The 26,495-nt window shown below is 52.4% G+C and overlaps 1 protein-coding gene across 1 annotated transcript in view; it reads right to left on the bottom strand.

Moving 5' to 3' along the window:
• Nucleotides 1-19,872: 19,872 nt before the first annotated feature.
• RUNX3 (RUNX family transcription factor 3) overlaps nucleotides 19,873-26,495 on the bottom strand; it is a gene marked incomplete at both ends in the record, with an annotated part of 40,884 nt that continues 34,261 nt past the window's right edge. The window contains one exon of the mRNA XM_079546087.1: nucleotides 19,873-20,396. Coding sequence (XP_079402213.1) covers nucleotides 19,873-20,396 — 524 coding nt within the window. The remainder of the gene's footprint in view (nucleotides 20,397-26,495) is intronic.

The following is a 26,495-nucleotide window of genomic DNA, read 5'->3' as shown; positions in this document are numbered from 1 at the left end:
ACAGCACTTGCAAAAAGAGACGACTTCTTGCGTATTCCGTAACAAAGCTTCTAACAGACTGCTCTTTTCATATAAGATAGCAATTTTTTTTTCCTTTTTTTTTTTTTTCTTTTTTTTTTGCATGAACTTGCAGTTATTCAAAGTTATGGTGGATAGACCAGGTACAGTAATTACCTAAAGTTTGCAGATTTAATTATAGGCTTGTTTTTCCTTACCTCTTTTCATGGCAAGTCGTATTATTAATGCAGTTATGTTACTATTGTTGTGGGGTATTGGGTTCTTCGGTATGAAGAGTTCTCTTGCCCCCATTCCTTTTATTTGCAAACATTTGGTCCCCATCTACAAATTGGTCTGGGATACTGTCTTTCTGTATGGTACAAGGAATATTTATGTATTTTGGAATTTATTGCTCTTCCAGAAGATCTGTAACACAGTTGTCACATGTGCAACACATCGAGCTGTACCTGTTCGTCTATCCTGTTTTCATATAGAAGGGAACTTACTCTCCAGAAAAGCCATTTGAGAACTATTGGCAATGCTTTTAAAATAGATTTATATATATATATATATATATACATATTATAATTCTCTTGGATTTGAAATCACAGTCATGGAATTATTGAGAATGGACTCACACGTGAAGCTTGGATTTGAATGACCTCAAACATCAGGGAGTTTGAGTCCAGGCTCGTGCACTGCAGCCAGGAGCTCACAGTGCAGAGTTCACATTTAGTTGTGTCTTCAAGAACGTGGTGAGATCAAACAACAGCAAAGCAGTTGACAGCTCACACTTATCCCAAATTCTGAGTTGCAGCACATGAACAGCTGTCAGGATGCCCTTTTAACATCACGAAACCAAAAGAATTGGATGCTTGCCATCTGTTCACCTTAAGCATTTCAAGTGGCTTTCTTTTTGGTAGTTCAGAGCCTTTATTTTGTATAGGTCTTTCTGGTGATATTTACTTACAGATCTTTGCTGTCAGAGGCAAAATGTGTCAACATCAGCGACGAGCAGCTGCTGTACGTGTGGGTAGCAGTGCAATGATGGGCGATGCAAAACTGAACGCTGAGAGCCCTTCGAGTCAGAGTCTTTCTGGGAACTTTTGTAAGCTGTTTGATGTTCTGTTTGTCCTAAAGAAAGCTGAAGTGACCTTTAAAGATAACACTTGCCTTAAATTATAGCGTTCCCTTTTCTTTTTTTTTAATCTGAAAGGATATCTGTTAGTTACTCCTGTAAAAAAGGGTGCGTGGAATCCAGTCCTGTACACTAAACTTACCTGAACTGCTTTCTGTGCATCTGGATTGCAGCTTTGCATGATCATAATCGTTGCACTACTATACCTAATCTTTTTACTGCAACACTGAGGAATAGCACTGCAATTTTTTTAAGAACCAATTTTCGAGTATTTCTAAAGTGGGGAAATAGTTTTCTTGTTTCAGATGAATGATTTTGGTGCATGGAATAAACGGCTCGGTTATTTTTAAGAGACCACCATAAACGACTCCAAAGAACACTAGACTTATATGCCTATTTTTTTGTAAAGCTACTTTTGTATTTAACTGATTTCAGAAGCTGGAAAGTGCTATTCCTGGTCGGTTGTCCTTGGAATATTTGCCATTCTGCAATAACACAAAGGCCCTCACACTTTTATACGCTATTATTTTTGGTAAGCCCAACTTTTCTAAGCATCCTGCTTTTGCTACTTTACCTACCCGTGACATTAGCTTGATGTAGAAGAGGTAGAGCGAGAGATGTGCATTTGTACACGTGGCTTGTGGTGCCTTGTCCTGCCTTCCTAGAGCTAGAACTGCAGTGTAAAGGCAATTAGAAGGCCTGTTACACATCCTTCTAGAAAACCATAGATACACTTAGACCTTACTGTGACTTATTACAGGAGTGTTCAGGCACAGAAAGAAAATCCTGCAGAGCGACCTGGTTGGGAAGAATTAACTGTTGCCCTTTCTTAGTTGTTGTGTTCTGATGTCACGTTCTCACCCCGAATGCAGTTTCTCAGCCATAATGATCCTTTGTAGGGGTTCAGTCTGTGCTGCAGTGTGAGATGTAGAAAAAGGGATGACTTCTTTTGTCACATAACAGCATTTGTGTTGATATAGAGTTGGAAAAGGTTGTTGTGGCGCTCCTTGCTCGTACGGTTAGCCCTTCAAAACAGAGAATAGGAAGGGATGCCATCAGTTTGTTACATTCTGAGCTCCCCTTTAAAGCCCCAGTCGCCCCTTGCTGCTGTCTGAGGCTCTTTCTGAGAGCAGCTGGCCATTGCACTCAGCACACCTGCACGCATGTCAGCATGGAGCAGCTCTGTGCAGCCGCTGTTGTGTGTGCTGCCTGCACCTCAACGCACACAACTGCCAAACCTGCTCAAGCAGCAGCGTGCTGCCTTGTAATGATAATATATTCTGATAATATATTCTCCCTGCTTTCCAGGCAATCTTCAGACCATTGTAATACGCTATATTCAGCATGAAGTGTTTTAATGATGCTGTCTGAACGCTTGTAAACAAAGCTGAGGCTCTTGCTGTAAGGAATGTATGCTTTATGTCCTCACAGTGCAGCGTTGAGCATTGGAGCCTTTCTTTTGGGGACACAATTCAAGCAAGTGCCAGGTTGGTCATTCCAGAATGTGTGACAGCTGTGGAAGGGCCCAGTGTCCTCTTGGCTCCTTAGGCACAGCTGAGTGGTGCTGGGGCAGAAGCTGGCCATAAATCCCTTGTGGCTTCAGCAGAGCTCAGTGGGGCACAGCGCTGCTCTCCCCCAGGTGAGCTCTGTGCATCGCTGGGTGGTGCGAAGCCTTCGCGTCTGGTGTGGGCAGAGCGCTTTCATCTGGCCCCAATCAGCAGCCCGACATTAATTAAAAAAAAAAAAAAACAAAAAAAAAACAAAAAAAAACAAAAAACCCTTTCATAACTATGTAAATTCTTGACTTCTGTCAACTTGTTTACAATCTGATCTTTGAATGCATTCTTAATTTCATCAAACAGCAATTAATCTAGCCCTGTTTAAATTTAAAATGATGCTCCTAGCCCCTTCTGAAGCAGTTACCCTTTCAAGTAGGCATTCCAGTTTGCAAGCTGGCTGCATGTATTAGCACGCTGAGCAACTTGCTCTAATCCCGAGCTGAAACACTCTGAATTTTCCATTAAAACAGGTGACTTGTGTTCCCCGAACAGAAAACCCATCTGGTTTTGTGTGGGAGAACATAGGAGAGTACACGCATGATTTTCTTTCCTTTTCCTTTTAACAAAACTTCCCTTCTCTGAGAGATTCCCCTGCGTCCCCAGCTGCGGGTTGACCGAGAGCCATGGGAGCTTCTGGAAGGTTCTGTGCTCCCTGCAGCTCTCCTGCCTGCCTGCAGCTCCTGCAGGTCTGTGTCAGTGGCCCTCGTGGACAGGCGCAGCCACAGCTCTCCTACGTTTGCATTTTCCCATCAAATTGGTGGTTTTTTTTCCTGCGGCGGGCATGCCTGAACCCATGGAGAGCTGCATGTCGTTCCATGATAAGAGGAGAGATGTAATCGAGTTTTTATGCTAAAGTAGCAAATTAGCATTTCATATCAAAGGAGCACAGACATGAATAAATGGGAGATGCCTGCGCCAAACCCGCTGATGCCTATCTCAGTGGAGAACAAAAAGTGGCAAAGTGCAGTCAACAGTTTTTTTCCACCCTTTGCCACTCGGAGTACGATCTGAATGCATCCCATTAACATTTTTTCCCTCTTTTTTCAGAAGAAAGCTTTATCCCCAGTGCAAAATGTTTAATCTGCCTCAGAACCCGTGCCACTAACTTATGCTGTGTTCATAGAGGGAGGGGGGAGCGGAGCAGGATGGGTTACGGAGGCTCCCAGCACAGGGCATGGGGAATACTTGAAGAGTTGATCCGATCTGTTGTAGTTTGCTTCTGTCCTTCACTCTCTGGAACATCTTTTACAGATATCCCAGTGTACTGCTGGCAGCTATTGTTAAAAATAAAATTATATTTTCACTACCAAGCAGATCTTTCTGTTGTTATTGAGGACTTGTGGTGTGCGTAAGCTGGGACGTGAACGCGGTGCCCTGAACTCCTGGGCAAGGTCTGAGTGGATTCAGCTCTCAATCTTTGTTTTTTCAGTGCTGCTTCAGGTGGAATGCACTCTGCTGCTCACGTTACTGCTGGCTGCAGTGCCTCTTAGCAGAGCAGTAGAACAAGTTGAGTATTCTCCTACAGAAACTTGGAGGAGGTTTGTGCCCCCCCTCCGTTTCCCACATTCTTACGGGGAAACTCTTAGGAATTTAAATGTGAGTGTCTCGTTGCTCTCCAGGATACCACATTTTCAAAGTTAAACTGGAAGAATTGATAACTGTGACAATTGTAACGGATTTTCAGTATTATTTCCAACTGTCTTGCACCCGAGTCACCACCTCAAGAGCTGAATTTGTGTCTGCAGACATCACAGACTGTGACTTTCAGTGCTCTTAGCCCACGTTTCAGCTCTTACTGCCTTGTGCTTTGTAGGCATGTCTGAGCTGGTTGTGGTCAACACTGCGTGCCCCTGTCTGGGTGTAGGTGGGTGCATGGAGCAGAGACCAGCAGCCAGGGGTGGAACTTGGGAGCATCATCCCATCCATTGCTTGTCTTGTGAGCATCTGAGGTTCATTCAAGTCTGAATTTTTTTCCCTTTTGAAAGGAAACCTGTGGAATCCAGGTTACGTCCCAGAGCCCACGGTCTGTAATGTCATCATACTGAGTGAGAGCATGTGCAGGTAAGGAAGGCGCATGAAGGAAGTGGAGCCATTAAGCCCTTGGTGGGATTCCATCCCTATGGCACCGTATGGATGTGCTGACAGCAGGGGTTGTGATCAGAGCAGGGTTTTGCAGTGAGATCTGCAGGCCTTGGGTTTGCTCACGTGCGCACAGAACCACATGGAGCATGAGGTGGGAGAACAAGGTCCTCATGTTACACACACACACTGAGAGGGGATGGGGTTGAGCTATGAAGATGTTAGTGCTAAATATTCTGTCTAATTATAACTTGCTGCTTCCAATTAACTGATGGCCTTCATGCTTTTCACTGGAAACTGTTTTAAGACCTTTCATGTGACACGTTTCGCGTGACATTTTATGGCAAAGAGGTGGAACCGATCCGTTTTCATAACACTTCAGTAATATTAATTGCAGCATGGAAAAATCCAGAAACAATTTTCTCATTATTTCTTCAGACCAACAAAATGCAGCTGAAAAAGGCCAAGGAAACCCTGCAGGGTCCTCATTGGTGTAGGAATAAAGCAGCTTGTCTGAGGGCAGCTGAGATTCCTATGGAAGGAGAAAGGAAAACGGGCAAACCTTTGTGTTGAGTGGGATGGAAAGGGAACTGGTTGGAGGTGGTTGCCCGAGGGCTTTTGGACACTCGTTACAAGGAAGGCTGAGCATGAGCTGAGTGTCTGAATGTCTTTGCAGTCTCCAAGTCTCCAGGAGAAAGGGCGGATACAGTGACTCACAGATTGGGGCTGTGTTTGACTGTAGTGGTTCCCAAAGTGCTCTGTGAGTCACAGGCTTGGGATGGTGATGGGTCCATGGCAGCATTGGGTCTGGGAAGGCAGCGGGTCCTTGGCAATGGGTCTATGGTGATGGGTCTGGGATGGTGATGGGTCCAGGATGGCATTGGGTCTGGGATGGTGATGGTAGTTTTCATCCAACCTAAAGCAGGAAATGGTATTGGAAAAGGGTGAACGGTTCACAGTGGTTTGACGTTGCAATCCCAGGCATCTGGGAGCTGCTGCCATAGGGCTTCACTTCAGTGCGTTCTCTGCAACAGCAGGATTCCCCTGCAGCACTTGTGTCCAAGTGCTTGGGTTTGGGTGATCTGCTGTGCTCAGCAGGAAAAGATGTGAAGAGTAAAGAGCTGCCTGTCTTAACTGGGAGAGGAAAAGGAAGGTCTGCAGGTAAGCAGTGCTATGCTGCTCCGGATGCACTCGGTCTTGCTGCATTCAGAGCTGATGCTGGAGGGTTTCCAGAGCCAGCAAAGAGAACTCATGATTCTTTTGAGTCAGGAGAAGAGCTGCTGTGTTCTTACCACTGGACAGAGAGATGAAAACGGTTGCTAAACAAAGATCAAACGTGAACTTTATAAATAAACAAACAGAATTGATGCTAAGGGACGTCTCAACCGCTTTGCCTACGGCAAAGGGCTTGGCAGGACCTGGGAGATGACTGTCGGTCTGCAGATGGAATTGTTATTTTAAGGAGTCTGATTGAAGTAATATGGGGAAGAGTTGGGAGGCTGTGCTGCTTGAAATGGCCTTTTCTGTCCATGCCCTTCTCACAGCCACTTCTGCTCTCTGCTTTCCTACCAACACCACGGCTCACTGATGGGATTTCCCATGAGAGCTGGGCTGAAGCATAAACATGGGCTCGCACTTTGGGTGCGTTTGAAGCAGCCCTGCATGATGGAGCAGTGCTGGACTCATGAATCTGGGGCTTGGGGAAAGCATGGAGGGCTGTGTGCGGGCAGGGTGGCATCACAAATGAACGTGTGGGTCACAGGGACACGGGGTGGGAGAACGCTGAGCGTTACTGCAGCTCCTGCTGGTGTGCGTGGGCTTAAGGTGTAGGCAGACGTGTGCTGCTTCAGCTCTTCTTAATTTTAATTTCCTCAGGCAATATTTCTTACGGGGACTGGGAGTTCCTGCAGTTGGTGTTTTCGGGGAGGCTGTGGCTCTTTGTCTTGCTGCTCCCACTTGCTGAAGAATCGCCTGTGCCGCAGCTCACGCGCACGTACCGCAGGCATCGCCGTTCCTCTGGCCTCTACCCCATTTTTAACCCATTGCAATGGGTTCTACCCCATCTCTCAGCCTACTGCGATGGGTTCTGCCCACGTCTAAAGCCATTGCCGTGGGTTCTAGCCCACTTCTAAGCCCACTGCAATGAGTTTTAACACATTTCAGAGTGTTTTCTGGACTTAGAACCGGCATCAACCACGCAGGAAAATTTGCCACGGGACAAGGCTGCTCTAATGAATTCTTGTGTGCCACATCCACAAGGAGAGCAGTGCTGCACTGTGGGATGGGGTGGCTGCTGGCCCCCGCCCTGCATTCCCCACATGCCCCACAGCATGTGCCAGACCAGCTCCACTGCCCTTGGATCCTTCTTACTGCCGGGCAAGGATCACCACGTTGTCAGAGCTGGTCGGTGCTTCGTAGAGTCTGGGAGCAGAGCATGAAAGATTTGGGGATGTCTGGGGAGAGAAGAAGGGTACCAGCCTGCGATGCTCTGTAGGCAATAAGAACCGTGCTCCTGGGTCAGTCCTGCCCTGAGCTCAGCTCTGAGCTGCGGCTGCTGGGCTGTGGGTCTGTGGCTGAGCTCAGGAGGGAGAGGCTGCTGAGTATTGGATGGGTTTAAGAAGGATCCTGAGTATCACAGCGCGACTCGGTGTGTTGGGAGCCTTTGAAGTCTTCTCCTGACATCCATCCCGTGCCAGCATCTTTCATCCTTCGCCAGCGCTTCCCCAGCTGAAGCCATTAAAGGGAAACTACAGAAGCCATAAATCTTGGCTGTTAACATCTCCAGTGGTGAGATTTCACAATGAGTTGCTGCAAAAGATAAGAGGAGGCCTTGAAACCGAGGCAAGTTGCGACTGGTTCCCAGGAATAGCTGAGCTCTGCTGCTTCGTTGGGGGTCCCCCCGGGTTACGGCTGCGGGCGCTGCACTGACACAGCCCTGACTGCAGGGCAGCCGGGAGCTGCGACCCGACTGGGGGTGAAGCACCGCTCCTGAGGACCTCCTGGTGGAGCTGAGCTCAGCAATGCGTCCCTTTTGGTGCATGCAGAGGGCAAAGCATCTCTTGCACTCAGCAAAAGGGCCAGGACAGAGCCCCGGTGTGCTGTCCCTGGGCATGTTGTCTGGTGCGATAGATGAGGAAAGGCGATGCCTTGTTGTAACCCCAACGCTGAGGTTGGGGCTGGAAGGCTTTATCAGGAGTGGAGAAACACACAGCCTGAGTTCCCAGAGAGAAACCGGGAGTGATTCCTGGGAATGCTTCTGTGAGCAAATGGGAGCCTTGATGGTGGGAAAGTGGAACTGATGCTCAGCATCGCCTCATTTACACCCTCGCTGCGATGCTGATTTCTGCCCAGCCTGAGCGCATCTCTGCACGGAGATCACTGCAGTGTAATGGCGTGGCACTGCAAAACGTGGCAATGTGTCCCACTGCCTGCTGGGCCCCGTTCTGTTCTGTTCTCAGCACCCAGTGCCTCCTGCAGCGAGGAGCAATGCTCAGTGGGGAGCATGTCGGGTGAGAGACCACCGGTGGTGGATGGTGGGCATCTTTGGGTTTCCACACCAGAGGCACTGCCTTCCCATCAGCACTGGATGGAGAGGGCTCTGTTCACAGCTCTGGGCTCTGCTGCCCCAGGCTTTGGCTGCACCATATGCCGGGTAAGAGCGAGCACAGTGATGTCAGGCAGATCACCTCCACAAAGCCTGGCCAAAGCCTTCCTACAGACAGCTCCAGCCTACAAACCTCACACTCGGCCCCGCTGGTTTCAGTGGCTTTGCTCTCTTCCTCCAGGCATGAAGGCAAGACTCTGCATAACGCTCCGTGTGCTGACGTCTCCCTGGCAGCACCAGCTCTGAGCTGCCCTCCTGCAGGCAGCTGCCCCTCTTGTGTCTGTCCCATCCTTGGCTGGCTGGGGGGGGGTTCCTGTATCGGTCAGAGCACTGTGTGCCCCCCCAGCACTCTGACCACAGCACCCTGACCACCCTGAGGCTTCAAGGAGCCAAATGCAGCAAAAGTCCCCCAGGGCAGAAAGTGACTTCAGGACAGATTTCTCTGGGGTGGCTGCAGTGCCCTCCGGGGCTGAGTCCACCCTTTGTCAGAGGGGCAGAAGGGAAACCCTGACACGCTGTGGGGTCGGCTCTTCTGCCGCAGCCACTGATACGCAGAGAGGGTGGATGCTTGTTTTATCATGGGATCATTGGAGGTGTAGGGGACCCTCAGGGCCTGTCCTTGCGGGGAGCTGTTCCATCCCTCACATCGTTTCTGTGGCCCTGGACAAGCCCTTTCTCTTTGCTACAAGCAAGTTTCTATAGGTGCCACAGCAGGCATGTTATTAGGGCAGATGAAAGGCCAAGGGAAGAGTGCGCTGTGCTTGTGCACGCCCATGGGGTGAGCTGCTTTGAGAAGCAGGAGAGCTCTGCAGAACGGCCCTGTGATGGTGGTGGTGGAGCAAAACCATGCAGAGCTGCACTCCTTCAGCAGTAAGGCTGCCGTCAGGCTGGCAGGTCCCTCTTTCCTTCCTGCACCCCCTGCTTGCATTGCAGGGTCTGAGCACTGGCAGAACTGTGGGTGTCCCGGTGCGTGGCAGGGAGCAGGACCCGATGGCCTTCAAGTGCCCCCTCCAACTCAGATGATGCTGTGACAATTGGGTGATCCTTTACACCGGATGAGAGCTGATGGTTGCAGCAGGGAAGGGTTGGGTTGGATATTAGGAACAATTTCTGCTCCCAGAGCGTGACGATACGTTGGCACAGGGAGCGGTGGGATCACCATCCCTGGAGGTGCTGGAGGAACGTGGACGTGTGGCACGTGGGAACACGGTCACTGGGGATGGGTTGGGGTTGGGGTTGGTGATCTGAGAGAAGTTCCCCAGCCCTCCCGACGCCGTGACCCCACGCACCCCTTGCGCCGTCTCTCCGCCATCGCAGCCAGCAGTCACTCCAGCACCACTTTCATTCCCCATCCGTAAACACGGCGGTGCAGGCGCTGCTCCAGGTGCGGTTCGGGCACCGCCGCTGCGGGGGCTGCACCTCGCCGGGTGGGGCTGCAGCTGGGGGCTGTAATTGCCGCAGCCACCGACTTTCATCCACCTCTGTGCGTGAGTCAGAGCCCCCGGGGGCTCCGGTTGGGAGCTTGGGTTCGCTATATATAGTCAGTGGGGCCGCTGGGAGGCAAGTGAGGAGCCTGCCCCTCCCCGCTGGGTACCAAAGGTGGGGAGAAATCCCTCGAGATGGGGAGTTAAGGAAACCTGTTTTGCTGAATGCTGGGTGCAGACGTGGAGCCCATCTGTGGTCACTGCTGCAGTTCATCTGCGGCGGAGGCACCGTCTCAGCCACATGAATTCGCCTGGAGAAGATGCTCAACTGCGGCTGCTGGGTGGTTCTATGGGGCTCCAGGCATCCTATGGGGCAACAGGCATCATGTTCACCCTAATGGGGCTCTTCCAAGTGGTTCTATGGGGCTCCAGCTGTCTTTCGGGACTCCAGGCAACACGCTTACCCTAATGGGGCTCTTCCAAGTGGTTCTATAGGGTACCAAGTATCAAGCTCACCCCAATGGGTCTCTTGGCACCTTGGCCACTCTGCCCTGTGTATCGCTCCCAATATTTGAGCTCCTCCAGCAACCACGTCCTAAGCAGACCTGTGGAGCCATATCATGTACGAGGCTGGAGCTCAGTACACCAGCACTGAGGAGTCAAATCTCAGCCCCGCTGGGGAGACGGCTGCAAGTCGGGGCTTCATCTGTGCCAGCTCTGCGAGCAGCACTCGGCCAAGCACTGTGATGTAGCAACACCCCAGCACACATGTTAGTGGTTTTGAGGGCTAAATTGGACCTTGAGAATTAGCAGCCTTGTAAGTCAATAACAACATGTCCTAATGAATGCAAGATGTCCCTAGGAAACGAGGGCTCCTGCTCCCAACTGGGATCCTGTGACTGAGAGAGGACCAGTAAACAAGAAGGAATGCTTCAGCCGGAGATGAGCAGGAGATACAAAGCCGACATCTAGATTTCAAACTCGCCCTGAATGTGGGCGGTGGGGGGCACACAGCATTGTGAAACACAGCCCTGTGTCCGTGCCCCCTGCATCTCCCCTGGGTGGAGCAGGCTTTGCAAACCGCCCATTGGATGCCACATTTCCCCCTCACCATCCACTGGAATGCAATCTCTCCCCAGAGCTGTCCTGCTGAGCCTGCGGCGTCGCTGCTTCTTGCGTAAGGGTGAGGGCTGCGCTTCCCTCCTCTCCCCTCTTTAGGATCACGGGTGCTGGGCACTCAGCAAATGATTTGTATCCATACTGAGTCCTTCAGGCCAGCTGCCTCCAACCCAGCGTGTGACAGCATGCTGCACAACTCCTCGTGGACCCCCAGCTTTCCTCTGCTCTATGATCCCATCAGCTCGCTGCCAGGCTCTGCCTGCTGTGCGGTGTGGGAGGTGATGGCCCCCATCACACCGAGGGAGCATCAGGTTGGGTGATAGGAAACATTCTCCTGAAGAGTGGTGGTGTGTTGGTACTGGGTGCCCAGGGAGTGCTGGGGTCCCTGGAGGTGTTTAAGGAACGTGGAGGGGTGGCTCTTAGAGACATGGTCGATGTGGATGGGTTGAGGTTGGTGATCTCGGAGGTCTTCTCCAATCTTCATGGTTGGAGAAGAATGGTTCTGTTTAGGGTCATGGTGGGGTGGGTTGGGGTTGGACTTGGGGATTGTGGAGGTCTTCTCCAACCCTAATGATGTTATGGTTCTATTTAGGCTCGTGGTGGGATGAGTTGGGGTTGGATGAGAGGATCATGGAGCTGTTCTCCAACCTCAGTGGTTCTATTGTTCTATTTGGTGTCATGGTGAGACGGGTTGGGGTTGGTGATCTCCGAGGTCTTCCCCACCCTTAGTAACTCTATGATTCTCCCTGGCAGCCCCAGAGCTGCTCAGAAACAGATCCCTCCAGCACCCGTGTTGGTGCCCAGCTGAGCAGGGGCTGCTGCTGGGCTCACAGCCCATAATGTGTCCCCACGCTGGCTGGCATGCAGCCTCCTCCAGTTGGGTGCCAGCAGAACAGCCAACACACCAAACCTCGCAGCTGGTTTTCCTTGGGAGATGGGCCCTGTTGCACTTCTCCCCTCCAACCAGCTGCTCTCAGAACCCAAGATCTCTCCCATCTCCCCTCCTCTGGATGTGTCCTCATGACATCCCATCAGGGAAGGGAGTGCAGAGCAGCGTCCCAGTGGGCGCTCACCCAATCCACGCACGTGGAAAGGAACTGCTTCGTGTGCAAAAAGAGCTGTCATTTTGCAGAGGCGATGGGTGTGTGCGTGTGTGGGCGCTCAGGCTTTGCAGCAGCAACCTTGAATGCCCGGAAAAAAATCTTCTTTGTGCATTTAATTAGTGGTAAATACGATTTACATGCGAGATGCCTCTTGCTCTGCATCTGCCTGCCGATCAGCAGTCGCAGCCCGTTTGCATTGTGCACTTTGTTAGGCTCAGACCACAGCGGAGCTGCACCAACACAACACACCTCTCTGCCTTTTTGCATTTCAAAGCCCCGCACGCAGCCTGGTGCCGCTCCATCACCACGCAGCCCATCTCAGGTACGGCTGCCCCAAGAGAGCTCCTGGGAAACATCTCTATGGGCAGCAGCAGTGCTGCTTCTTTTGGGGAGAGGAGCAGGGAGGCACTGCTCAGTGCCCGGCTGTGTCTGTGCATCCCTTTGCTGTGCCCCTGTGCTCCCGTCTGTCCCGTGGCAGCAGCTCACACATGTGTGCCATTTCCTGTGGTCAAAGCAAACCATTCCCACAAACCATTGCTGTGTGGTTTTGGTTCTGGTCCTTTCCTCCTCCTCTCCCCTCTCCAGTGCTGGTGCTAACACGGGCCCTCTTCCCATGCAGGGCAGTTTGCACCACATCCCCACAGCTCCCTTCTGCCCATCCCACATCCTTCTGATCCCTGTGCTGGGGGTAAAGCTGTGGGGAGTGGGGACAGCATCACCACGTGCCATAAGAGCTGACCACAATGTGGTCTTGAGCTTGCACCTTCCCCACCCTCCTCCTGGCCTCATAGAAGCCAGTGCAGGACAGCTTGCATCTGCTCATCTTCTCCCTCTGCGCTCTCATGCTGCACCACAGGTGCACAGGGTCTATTGCAGCCGTGGCCCATTTGCTCCTGAATGCTGTGGGAGTGCTTCTGCAGGTGCATTGCATTCCTCCATGCTGAGTGCTGGCTCTGCTGCTGGCACCAGGTGCAGGCATCAGTGTGTCCAGCATCAGAGATGTGCTCAGAGCAGGAGGGGCTCGTGGTGCTCGGGAGGGATAAGCCGTGCAATGGTGAATTCTTTAACTTTCTGGCAGCTTCAGCTCCTTTCTATGGTGGCAAAGAGCTTGAAAGGGAGACTGGAATTTCCTCCTTTCACTTGGGCTCAGCCCAAGGTTTGTTTCTGTTACAGGGACAACGCCGGCTCAGATTTGCACCCACTCCAAAATCCTGGACCAAAAAACACTGGTGCTGAGACTTGTTTTATTTTTTCCCCCCTTATTTTCTTTTCCTTTTTAATCAGATGTTTATTTCTCCTGTGGTTTTGCTCATCACGCTGGGACTGGGCACCTATTGCTCTCCCTGAGCGAAATGACAGAGCAGCCCCACATGTGGGGAAGGAGAGACCTCAAAGGAAAGGAAGAGCTCTGGGCTCTGGCCAGCAGATGGGATGCAAAGCTGCCAGTGGTGCCACTGATGTTCATTCTGTGCTCCAACTGACCCGGACTCACAACCCCCAGCGTGACCCACAGCCCTCACCTGGGGACCGTGCTGCATTTCCTTCCAGCCCTCATTTTTCATCTGCAGAGCTGAACCTATTAATACTTTTGTTGGCAAATGCGAAAGAAAAAAAAATAATAATGTAATCCTCTCCTGTAAAAACAGCTGATTCAGATCCGTGGTATCTTGATGTGGCAGAAAGAAATGAGTTACTGCACGTGGGCTGAGCTGCAACTGGGCTCTGGGTGTTCAGCACTGAGCAGCTGGGATGGAATGGTGCTGCGGTGCCATGGGGATGTGCCGTGGGGTTGCCCTATGGGGCTGTGCCATGGGGCTGTGCTGGAGGGCTGTGCCATTGGGGTTGTGCTGTAGGGCTGTGCTATTGGCTTGTCCTACGGGGCTGTGCCATGGGGCTGTGCTGGAGGGCTGTGCTATGGGGCTATGGGGCCGTGCTGTGGGGCTGCCAGGAGCGGTGCTTGCTGCCCACTGCTGTCCCAGGGAGAAGTCTAAGCCAGGCATTCCATAAATGATTCCATGATTTCCATTCCTGAACTGGAGGATAAGGAGTAAAGGTTTAAAGCACCTGTGCATTCTCCCAGCCCTCAGACAGCATCCAGGAATGCAGCAAACACTGTGCTTAAGGGGTCAGAATTTGCCCAAACGGTGCCACGAGTCAAAATGTAAAGCAAAGTCCACCTGCAGAGCTGCAGTTGCCGATGTCTCTCCCATCACTGGGTGAGGAGGCTCTTAGAACCTCCCTCGTGTGTCCTCCTCTGCCTTTGGAAATGATCAGGGTAGAAAGGAGGAGAGGATTCAGAGGAGGTGAGCACCAGCACAACCAGTTGGACTGGCACCAGGTGCTGCACTCCAGTACTGAGCGGGCAGGGATGGGTGATGCTGAGAGCAGATGGAAACGTGGACGCCCAGGTACAGAATGGCCCTGAGGTCCCCCTGTGCACAATGCAGGTCGATGAGAGTTCTTCTCCTGCACTGCAAAAGAAAGCATAGAACCGCCCCAAACCATGAGATCCAATGGGGTTTCCATGCAGAGGGTCTCGAAGGCGGTGGGGGGCGAAGCAAACCCGCAGCTCTCTGCAGATAGAGGATGGAGAAGGTGGGGAACATTTTTTAAAAACGTTCCGAAAACATTCCATCCTCTATAGGAATCAAAGCCCCATTGAAGGCCACAGAACCGCTCACATTCGAGGTTTAATGAAAACCAAACTTTTCGTGCCCCTGTGTTTTTCTTTGCAGGGATTTCCAGGGGAACACAACGGAACCGAAGGGGCGGATGGGGGGAACTTGGCTGCCATTCCTAGCATCCTGATAGGGCTCTCACTGTGCTTTTTGGTTCAGGGTTTACAGATAAGGCAGCCTCACTGCTGGGGGTCTGTCGGGGTGCTCTCAGAGTTGGGAAGTGGGGGTGCATGGCCAGGGGGGCCCTACAGCACTGCAGACCCCCCCTGGCTTTTGCAGCATGTTTAATCCCCTCGTTAACGTCCCCCCATTAGAACAATTCATTCTTTCACTCCGGCTCAAACACCCACCTTGGCTTTACAGCTCATTTCATTTACGACTGAGAAATGAAATCACGGTATCGATTTCACGGCAGGCAGCGAACAAACCCGGGTGTTCCCAGCTCTGCCGACCTCCAGAAGCAGCAAAACCCACCAACGGCGACGGGCAGCGGCCCTCGGGACCCATCCCCGTGCCAAACCCATCTTAAAGAATTACATAGATGTGCTTCCAGGGAGCTGGGGGGGCTTTGCAAGTCGCTCCGATGGAAAGGAAATCCTCTGCCGGGCAGCGCTGGTGAAAATGTTCCTTCTGGAGCAGAGCCAGGGGCCGGATGGGAGCCAGGGAGGGGCTGGAGGAGGTGGGGACACCAACCCACTCCAGGCTGCAATTTATCCATCCCCAAAGGGCCACTGATGTTGTTCCATCCCTTCTGTTTTGCTGCATGGTGCAGCCATGGGCACCACCGCTCTGTGCGTTGGGGCAGCTGCCCCACGGTTCCAGCAGGGCTGGGCAGGATGGGCCACGCAATAAGCAGTGATGTCCATAGCTGCATGCACAGCCCTGCAAGAAACCGAGTGCCCAGGAGGTGCTGGGCAGTGGCAGAGAGCTGCTGGGGGTGGCGAGGTGGTGGTGCTGCCAGGTGTGTGTCCCCTGCCACATGGACATGCCTCATCACATGTGTGTGCTCTGCTCACACAGGCAGGTGTGTGCCCACAGGTACCTTCTGGGCACTGCATACACACACACACATACACACACACACACACTCCTCACTGCACCTCACCTTCCCTTACCCCAGACACTGCCTGCTCTCTCCATGCCTAACATGGGGTCACACACCCCAGCTCCCCATCCTGCCCTGCCCTGTCTCTTTGCACCCAGGCTGCTCCCATTGATGGCAATGGAGGAGTCAGCATCCCAACAGCACATTGCCTTTGTAGAGCTGAGCCAAGGGTGCAGAGTGCACAGATGTGCAGAGTGAGAGTGTATTTTAATGCAGAGCCTTCTGATCTCCTGGCCCAGCCCAAGAGAAAACACCTTCCCCGCGTCCCGCCCTGCTGCTGTCAGGGGATGAACAGTTATGCAGTTGGCTTTGTTTGCATGACTTCAATAAGAAACAGTGTCTGTGATTAAATTGCAGCCCTCGTGTGGAGCGGCACGCTGTGTGCTTCAGGGGAAGCTCGGGCTGCAGTTAATGTGCCCTACGCAGCTGCTGCAGAGCCGGTATGTGCTGCTGCCCGAGGGCTTGGGGTGGCACTGAGACTCACACCCCAGTGACATGGCCCTGTGGGGCAGAAAGGGGCTGGGAGGGTGATGGGGATCCAGGGACATGGGGTTAGGTTTGGGGTCTGGGGAGGTGATGGGGATCCAGGGACATGGGGTTAGGTTTGGAGTTTGGGGAGGTGATGGGGAACCAGGGACATGGCATTAGATTTTGGGGTTTGGGGAGGTGATGGGGGACCAGGGACATGGCATTAGATTTTGGGGTTTGGGGAGGAGATGGGTTCCAGGGACACGGGGTTTGGTTTGGCAATGGGAAAGATGCTGAGCTGCAGGTGTTGGGGGAGTAGTCACCCTGGCATGGGCATGCAGGGGGATCTGTGCTGGAGCCCTATTTGTGGTACAGCACAAAATGGCTGATGGGCAATGGGCAGAGGGCGATGGGAGATTAGAGGCGAGTGATGGTTGGTGGGCAGTCAGTGGGGTCATTGGTTGGGGGGGGGGGGAATGGGTGACAGGGGGTGGGCAATGAGAGATGGTGATGGGCAATGGACAATGGGCGATGGTGATGGTGATGGGTGATGGCACCCAATGGCGGTCGGAGGTCCAAGGGCTCCTCACATCTGGCCCCACTGCTTCAAAGGGACAGGACTGTGGCTTGTGGGGCACTGGCTGCTGTCCTGCACAAGGCTCATTAATGGTTTGATGAGGGAAAGGCCCTGTGGCACGGCACCAAGGCGGGCTCCATCCCACCTGCCCTGCATCGCATAAAAGCTTTGGGGAAGTGATTTATAAGAAGGGAGACAACGCTGCCGTTCAAAGAGGAGCTGTGCTCAGGGTTTGGCGTGGAAGAACACAGCGCCGCGGGTGAGGAGTGAGCAGAAGGGAGGCACCAGGAACTTGTAACCGTACGTTTATTATTCCACATGGAAAACCATTAAAACGATTACACGGAGGCCTGACAATATAATCATGTACAATGGATAAGAACATCGACACCAATAATGGAAAAGCAGAACTGACCACTTTGCTATGGCTTCGTACCAACGGCGAGGAGGAACCCGGCCACCCTCTGGAAGCCAACGCAGCAGCGACGTCCCCAATGACTTCACCAGGAGCAGCCCCTCCTCACCCCCCCCCCCCCCCCCCCTCCTCCCCCCACCCCAGTGACAAGTGCTACAGGTTAAAAAGATGGGCTACATATTAAATAGAGGGCATTGCCTTCAAGTAGGGCCGGTACGTTACACAACAACCACATTATTTGGTATCGCTAGCATTTCTTTTTAATGTCCGTTGTAAGACACCATTAAAAAAAAAAACACCACAACAGCTTTGGCCTTCTTTATCTACAGCGATCTCTGTTCTCATCTCCTTAGCTCTTCGTTGTCATTTTACCCTGCATGTACAAGTATTAGAAGCATTCTTAAGAATCGGATCCTTCAACACATTTAAGAATTATATTATTATAACAAATATGACCAAAAATTAGATTTTATAGTTAAATATTCTTTGAGCCGGACAAAGGGGTTCATACTGTACAAGCAATTGTGCATTTTCTTTTTTTTTTTTTCTTTAAAAAAAAAAAAGCAAATTATAGTGCAAAGCAAAAAACATTGGCCTGTCTCGTGACCATCTGCATACCATAGAGGTGCGTATATTTACGCCTTCACATGACAATATGTCATAAAAACAACATCGTTGCTTTTCTTTTTAATTCACTACGAACAGTCATAAATTAAGCTAGTCCTACGAATGCCTTGTTTGCTTGTGCTTTCAATCAGTGGTGCGATTGGATGATCAATATAAATGCATCCAAACACAGGCTGCTCCGGTCCAGTTTCTCCAGCTGGGAGCACCCAAAGGTGCCTGCTGCTGCTTAAGGACGTGAACGTTGCAGTTTTGCTGGGGAAGGGATTTGGGGGTGGGATGAATCTTATAGAAGAGTTGTTTCTCTTGTTGCATGTTTAACTCACTGAGTGGTCATCGCAGCTTTCCGACTAAACAGGGACGCCTCGCTCCCATCTCTACATGGTAGTGCAATTAGAACTGATTGCTGATGAGCTACCAACTGAGATTTGGCAAGAGGTGTTGCGGCCATAAGGGCATAAATTCAGCAGGGAAGGATGGGGGGGGCAGCTGCTGGGTTTATGTTTTCTTGCGCTCGTGCACAAAGAGGCACAACGAGGGTCATGGATTCTTTAAGATTGGAAGAGACCTCCGAGGTCATCGTGTCCAACCACCAACCCAGCGCTGGTGGGAATGGATGGAATCGTGGTGTGGGGCTCAGGCAGAGCCCCCAAAGGTTCCACAGTGACTCTGAGTGCCGGTCCTTCAGCTGCTGAGCCGACACCAGCACCCCGGGACACCTGGAGGAAAGGAGGGGATGTGGGATGACAGCTGGCATTGCTTCACGACCTTCCCACCATGAGAGGGGCTGAGTAGGAAGCGCTCCTTTCTCCAGATCTCAGTTGGTGCTTTCAGCACACGCTGATAAGTGCCGGTCGTTGCTTAATAAAACAAGTCCTCGTGTGTCGATCCGCTCCTGGTGAAAACACAGGAAAGAATCACAGCAGAAGGAGGACGCTTTGCCACCAGCTGCGTGTGCAGGCACTCAGAGAGGATCAAAGGAAGACCCACAGACCCACGGCAGCACAGTGCCAAAGGTTCCCAGCCCCACAGCAGCTCACGAGCCGGGAATTTGCATCTCACACATCTCGGATTGCCCCCAACACCGCCTTCACGTCACACACCACCATCATCATCGCTGAGATCTGCTAAGAGGAGCAAAGAATTGAACGGTGAGGTCAAGGCGAGAGAGCAAACAAAACACAACGCATCGTGTGAAAAGTACATCTCATATGTAAACATAGAGGAGAGGGGAGGGCCTGCCGGGCACGGGATCAGCCACGCTACTGCTTAAAAAACGACGACAATGCACAGAAATGAATAATACAGCCTCTGTCGTCAGCAAGGAATAATCACAGCCCCATCACAGCTCCCGTTCGCGTGGCTGATGCCGACCCACGAGGGACACACAGCCTGTAACTTGTGCTGTAAACCAGAGCTCTTTGCTGGGCAGCAGCCCTACACTGCTGGGAGGGAATGAGAGGAGACAAAGGTTTCTTTCCTTTTTTTTTTCCTTTTTTTTTTTTTTCCTTTTTTTTCAGTTCAGTCTTTGTGCTTCGGCACAGAGATGGCTCGGATGATTTCCTGCTCTTGTCTCTGGAGCGCTTTGCAGAAGGGCGAGCTTTCCCTGACTCCTGAATGCTTTGTGTGGGGATGAGGGTGCAAGTGAGATGACCGAGAAGTGTTCGGCAGTAAACAAACATCTGAATCCACGCATCTTTTTTTCCCTATGTACAATCCACATATTAAAACCATACGAAAGGAACCACATCAAGCGACAAATTCAAGCCTTGTGGACGTTCATCTTGAAATGTAACATAGGTCCCGGCCCAGCTTTGCTTGATGTTTGCCCGTGGTTATGTGTAGAGGATTCCTCCTGCTTTGCTTTTGGTTTGGGAGACTTTGGTTTACCTTTTCCCTCGGCATCATTTCGATGGGAAAGGAGTAACGTTGCGGCGGCCGATCCGGTTAAAGCTCTCGGTGCCCAGCTGCCCTCCTCCTTCCTAGTAGGGTCTCCAAACCGACTCATCCATCCTCCCAGTAGTTGTCATGGTTGTCGGTGAGTTACTGTGGCTCCCGTCCGCATCCACCCCGTCGTTCTGATTGCCCAGGTTGGGGTTCATTAAGTTGTTCCCCGCCGAGGCGCTCGTACACGAAGAGAGCATCCGGGTGGGGGAGCGTTCACCACCCGCCACCATGGAGAACTGATAGGAACCCGACGACGTGCCGTAGTACAAATGGTAGGGAGAGGGGTTGGTCTGGAAGGGTCCGCTCTGGTTCTGCGTGGAGCCGGGGTAGGGAGGAGGCAGGTAGGTGTGGTGGAAACGCGTGGTGGTGGGCATGCTGGTCATGCTGATGCCCCCGATGCCCGTGGCTGAAGGGGTTGCGGTGTAGGGGAAGGCGGCTGACATGGCGCCGGGGTAATGCATCCGTGGGTCGGAGAACCTGGTCTCGGTGAGGGTTGGCAGCGTGGGGAAGGAGCGGTCGAACTGCCGCGGGTCCGAGAAGGGGCTCAGCTCTGATGTGCCTGTGGGGTGCAGGGAGAGAGCGGGCGGTCAGAGCGCCGCGCTGGCAGCGTGCAGCTGGTGCTGCAGCCACGCTCTGCGCGAGGAATTAAAGCCAGAGGGAAAGAACGTCTCTAGGATCTGCTGGGGATCAGAGCTGGGAGACTTAAATACAAAAACCCCGAACCCATCTTGTTTGAGTCGTTCCCATTTCCTGTCCTGAAATTTGTTGTTTCCCATCCAAGAAGGGACACGACTAAGCTGACTCCTCCCGGGGTCTATTAGTCTCTGGTAGATTAAAAACAACAACAACAACAACAAAACCCACCTCATAAACAAAGAAAGAAAAAGAAATGTTTAGCCATTACATCAGCTGTGTAGTAAATAGATGGATGCAGCCCCAGACGGCCGCTCCCCAGATAGCCATGCTGTGTACACACGCACACACGGAGCCAGGGAGGAAAAGCTGGAGCCCAGACTGGGCTGCTGAGCCTTCTTGTGGGTGGCCTGTTCGTGCTGATACCATCAGGGGATGGAGCTGATAAACACACGGCTGAAAACTCCCAAGCTAGGAGCCACAACATCCCCTCGCTCGCTTTGCTCTGTGTATTTTTCTCCATCCAAGAGGATAAAGAGAGTGAGAAGTTCAGGCTTTACTCTGCTGGGGGAAGGGAGCCCTGGGTCAGTGTGGGAGATGCTGCCCAGCTCCCTTCTCGGGGGGTATGGATGCACAGTGGGGCACAGCCCAGTGCTGTCGGGTCCTTCCTTTGCAGGAAACCCAGAGGGAAGGGGAGCCCACACCAGCAGCTCCTTTTGGGACCTGAGAGGTTTTCCGTGCCCACCCCTGGTGCCATGAGACCATTTCCTTACTGGGCCCTCTGTGCAGGGGGCTCTCGAGGCAAAGAGTTTTGCTCTCCAAGGAAGATGTGAAATCCTGCTCCCCGCAGCTCAGCAGCCCTCACCAAGCTCTGGCAAAGGCTGTATAGGAGGGCACGGCCATAAATGCCACCAGTGCACTTTTCTCAGCCTTTCCACACCGCTCGTGAAAGAAAAACCTCCAGGAAGAGCAGTTCCAGCACAGAGAGTAGAGCTGGCACACGGAGCTCAGAGCTGTGGGCCGTCTGGAGGCAGCTTTCCCTCACTAAAGGCAGGGAGCTGCACCTCGCTGCTTTGGGAGCAGAATGGCCTTTGGCCGTGGTGACTTTTTCTCCAAGCTCACCTCCTCCCCGTGCTCTGCAGGACGAGACACGCTCTTCCAAACTATGGGGAAATCCCTGCAGTGTTTCCCCAGGAAAAAAACACCCCAGCTGCTTCCTTCTAGCTGAGCAAAGGCTGCGGCTCACGCTGCTGGTGCAGATGGGGAGAGATCAGACTTGCACCCCTCCTGGTCTGGGTGAGTCCTGCAGCCCTCAGAGGAGCAGGCAGTGCCCACTTCCCACGCAGGCTCCACGCAGGAGAAAGGAGGAATGCCTGCGTGGGGAACGTGGCTGCGGCTTTGGTGTGAGATAAGAGAGGAGCAGCTCAAAGCCGTCACGAATTGCAACGCGCTGCCGCCCCTCTGCGCACTGCTCTGAGGGCTGTGTGCTTGGTGCTGGCTGGAAAAGCACCCACAAGTGAACAAACCGAGTTGGTTTCACACTCTGGTTTGCCTGCAGGATGCTCTGTCCCAGTGCAAAGCTGCACTGCTGCAAAGCACACGGGCTCCAAATCCCCCAAAACGCAGTGATGCTCAGCTGCTGCCCCAGAGACAATGATGGCCCCCAGCTATCAGACCGTGCCCCTCCGTTGGCTCCCACACACCCATAAATGATACTCCAGAAAATGGAAATAAAACACGGGTGCTCAGGGCACATTTCCCTTCTGCTCCGCCACACTCAAAGGGTCCTTTAAAAGCTCCGTTGTCTTGGCCAGAATTTGCAACACTTGGCAACTGGTACTTGCTGCTAATTGGGACACAAGAGTGTGAGAGTGCTAATTACAGCCGCGTTCTCATCTTCACCTTTGGGCTGAAGGTACACCAGAACAAAACTCCATCTCTCTGCTATTCCCCACCTACCCCAACCCCACGAGAGCTGCTCCGGGACGCTCGGACAGCGGCAGCAGCGGCCGGTCGGGCTTCTCGGGCTTCCCATCCCCGCTGGCCTCCGTCGCACCGCAGAGCAGGGAGCAGCCACGGGCTGTCGGTCCGAATGCAGGCAGAGGGACGGGGCCGCGATCCGAGGCGGAGGGGCCGCTAGAGGGAGCCGGGCGGCCGCCGGGCGAACAGAAGCTCCGACCCGCTCCCCACGTCGGGGATGCGCCGTCGGGGATGCGCTCAGATCCGACAGCCGCCCCTATTCCCCACGTCCGAAGAGGGACTCCTGGGGGAGGGGGGGGGCTTAGGGACAACCCCAGGTGGAGAATGGCCGTAATACTCATCGCATTCACTTCACTCAGCAATAAAGCAGCCCTCCAGCTACGGCTATGCAAACCCCAGGGGAAGCTGCACCCTCTGCCCCTTTGGCATAGCAGACAAAAGTCAGGTCGGGTTGTTCCCATCCCCAGGGTTGTCTCCATCCCAGCACAGCCTCGCAGGGTGCATGCAGTGTGCTCTGCTCGCTCGCCATCCAACCCCCATTTGCTTTTTTGGGCCCTGGCAATCCGAGCTTTGAGTATTTCAGTTGTCCAATTGCCAATCAAAATATTTGAAGGAAATGTTTATTTTCTTCTCGAAATCGCACCAGCTGCTGCACTAACTGAATAAGCCCATTTAGCTGTAAGAATTTAACCATTGTAAGAAGGAATTGAGCCCCCCCAACTACTCCAAAATCTGACCCAATCTATCAGCGGAAATGTCAATGTTTTGGATGGGAGTTTGGGGAAGTGAGGAATGTGTATTAAATAAAAGCCATGTAAAGGTCAAAGCCCTGATTAGTAATGCCACTGTCTCCTCGTTAGGGCCGTGCTGCCCAGGGGACCGCGAGGCCGGGGCACACCCTGCTATGTAATTGTGCAGCTGCAATATGCACTGTGAGAGGACCCCATATCCCCCCACTCACAAAGCCCGATGGAAACAGACCCTCAGCCCCTTTGCTGATATCACAATTGCTCTCAGGTGTCACAGCAGCTCTGTTTTCACCTCGGAGGAGATGTGGACTGAACTGGGTCAGGGCCAGTGGGTGCTTGCAGCAGTTTTGGGAGCCCTCGTGGAGCCAAAGCAATGTGATGCATGGAACCTGAGTGACTCCAAATCCCCCCAGGGACCGCTCTCTGGTCCCTGCTTTGGAGATGTGGAGAAGGTGCAATGGTTTCTCCCTTAAGTCAGCAATAAAACAGAGCTTGAGTGTAGGCAGCAGCCACAAATCCACATAGCGTGTGGCACACAGAGAGAATAAAGGGAATCTGAAGGGAACCTGATAACGTGGAACTTTCCGTGTGTACAGAACACATAAATATCTGCAGCCTGGCCAAATATCACTGCTTTATTTATATGCATATACGTGCCTTGCAAAATTGTCATGAAAAATTTAGCCCGAGGGAAAGCAAGCTCCTTTCCTGCCTTATGCCATGATGATTGACGACAATGTAAACACTAATGATATTTTATGCTCATGTATATAATACGCAGTCGTGCGCGAGACGGAGCGGGGACAGAAATCCTCTCCCCATCTACACCTCCTGCTCTTTTTTCTCCCATCCTTTCTATGATGCTTGGATGGTTTTTTGGCATCTTTCTGACCTCTCTCTGCCTCCTTCCCCTGCTCCCAGGGCTCCATCCCAGCACAACGGGGCAGTGGCCAAGGATGGGGAGAAGCAGCGCTGCAGGGGAAGGGGGATGGGGTGCACTGAGCCCCGCGGATCCAGCTCATCTCTAGACAAGCATTGCTCTCCTGCCACCCACACACACAGCCACGCTCCCACGGCTCTGTCACACATGTGAACAAGTTCATTTGTTTCCCAGTCAGAGCCAACTAAAAAAGAAAACGGCCTCTTCCTCTCACCCCGCAGAAAATAGAGCGGGTTTTATTTTGGGGGGGGGGGAAGGGGGAGGTGTTGAGAAAAAAAGAAAAAAAAATAAATGAGGGTGTGAACAGCATCCGTTGTTACACACCCATAGAGCAATTGTTCTGTATCTGATCGAAGCAGAGCACAAAGCCGGTGCAAATACTTCCTCTGCAGAGCCTGACACAAAAAAAACCCGAACCCAAACACGGCGCTTATCGCCAGGCACCACCTCGAGATCACCCAGCACCTTTGCTTCTTGCTTTTCTAACTGCAAGCCCAGCACCCTGCAGCACAGCTCTGCTTCCCCCCCCACTCCCTCCCCATTGCTCCATCTGGGGGCAGCCCCCAGTTCCCCCCCCTCCACAACTCTTTGAGGTCCATCGGACGTCTGTACCCCTCACTGCCCTCCCCCTGCCCTCCTCTCCCCCCCTTCCAGCCGGCTGAGCCCCCCCTGTTCTGTGCCACCACTGCTTACATCAGCTCTCCCCATCCCTGCTGTTTATGCCCTGGATGTATTTACAGAGCAACGCGCTCTGCTCCCAGCCTGCCCTATGCTAGACTAAACAAGCCTGCTGCCTGTCCTCTCTGCCCCCCAGCCCCCCTTCCCTCACCATCCCCGCACTGCCCCGCACGGCTGAGCCACCAGCTAACGAGCTAACACTGCTAATTGGCACGGGTGGGTGGGCCGAGCAGGAGCACAGCCCACACTGCAGACCCCCCACCAGCTTCCCTGCACTCTGTTCTTTACCTGCATTCAAAGAGCACTAAAAATAATAAAAACCAACCCAACAACGACATTAAAACAAGCCCTGACGACATAAAAGGAAGCAGCAGGATTTACAACCCTGCCTGCACCCACAGCGCTCCCAACCTGAGCCCCTCTGACCATCAGCCCCAGCACCCATCACACAGCAGGGGAGCTGCATGGAGATGGGTGCATTCGGAGCCCGGAAGCCATCCTTGCAGTGTTCCTTCCTCCGAGGCTGAAGCCGAATCCCACAATATGTTTTCTTCCCACTAATGCTTGCCTGGCTTCCTTTGGAAACAATTTAGCCTCTGCCCATGGTAGAATGTTTTTATCCATTAAGAAACGGATATTTTAAAGAAACCATAAGTCGATCTGGACAGGGATTAGGAAGCAGCAATTCAGTGTATTTGCTGGGCCCATAATTCAGGACTTAACCTCAGAGCAGCCACGTTGCATTTCGGAAACAATGGGGCACTCGCTGGCTATGCCAAGAAGCTGCTTAAAAGTAATCTAATACTTTAAAATGTATATTTAAAAAGAAAGAATGGGAGAGAGAGAGAGATTTTACTTGAACTGCATATGAAGTGCTCTGCTGCTGAGCAGCCTGTGTTAAAAACACTGCATTTGAGAAATGGGTTGTTGAGAAACAGATCACAAACCCAACTGGTTCTACTGGGCAGCGTCCAGATGAGAGCTGAGGCTGTTCACCAGCAGGCACCAAGGCTGGGAAGGGAGGGATGCAGTCTGCAAAAGCATCCAGCAGACGTTTACGGTGCTGTGAGCTCGGTTTTGCTGCAGCAGCATGAAGATGTTCAGTGCATTCGTCACCACAGCTCACTCTAGTACTGCAGAGATCATATTCAAAATCACTTTGCAATTGGCCCCCTGTACCCAAGGCCCCTCTGTGCTGCTGAACAACGCACACAACTCCTCCTGAGCAATTGGAGATGTTTCCAGCACGAGGCCAGCAGGCAGGAGCCGGCTGCCTGGGCGGTCCTCTTCTGTTGCAATGGGAATAAAGTGGTTCAGATGGAGCTGCTAGAGCACAGGCAGGGCAGCGAGGCTGCAGGGCTGTCTGGGTGCTCCCAAAGGATGTGCCTGTCAGCAGCCCACTTCCCCAGAGCAAGGGGCCCAAGAGGCAGCCAGCAGCAAGTTCCTTTAACATCTCGCTTTGCTTTTGAGAGCTACTTGATATTTTTTTTTTAATATATTTTTTTTAATTTTATTTAAAGCTCAAAGACAACAGTGGCAATGAAGCCAGCACGCAAGGCTCTGGCATCGCGTGCCCCGTAATCAGGAACCATTTCGGGCCGTCCTAATGACAGTATGGTGCCTCACTGCAGAGATGGGAGAGCCAGGATTTCAAAACCTCGGATTTCCCAGACCTCAC

The sequence above is a fragment of the Tetrao urogallus genome, assembly GCF_951394365.1.
Source record: "Tetrao urogallus genome assembly, chromosome: 23".
In the NCBI taxonomy this organism is placed as follows: domain Eukaryota; kingdom Metazoa; phylum Chordata; class Aves; order Galliformes; family Phasianidae; genus Tetrao; species Tetrao urogallus.
Note: the sequence above shows the minus strand (reverse complement) of the source record. Positions and strands in the feature narration are given on the sequence as shown.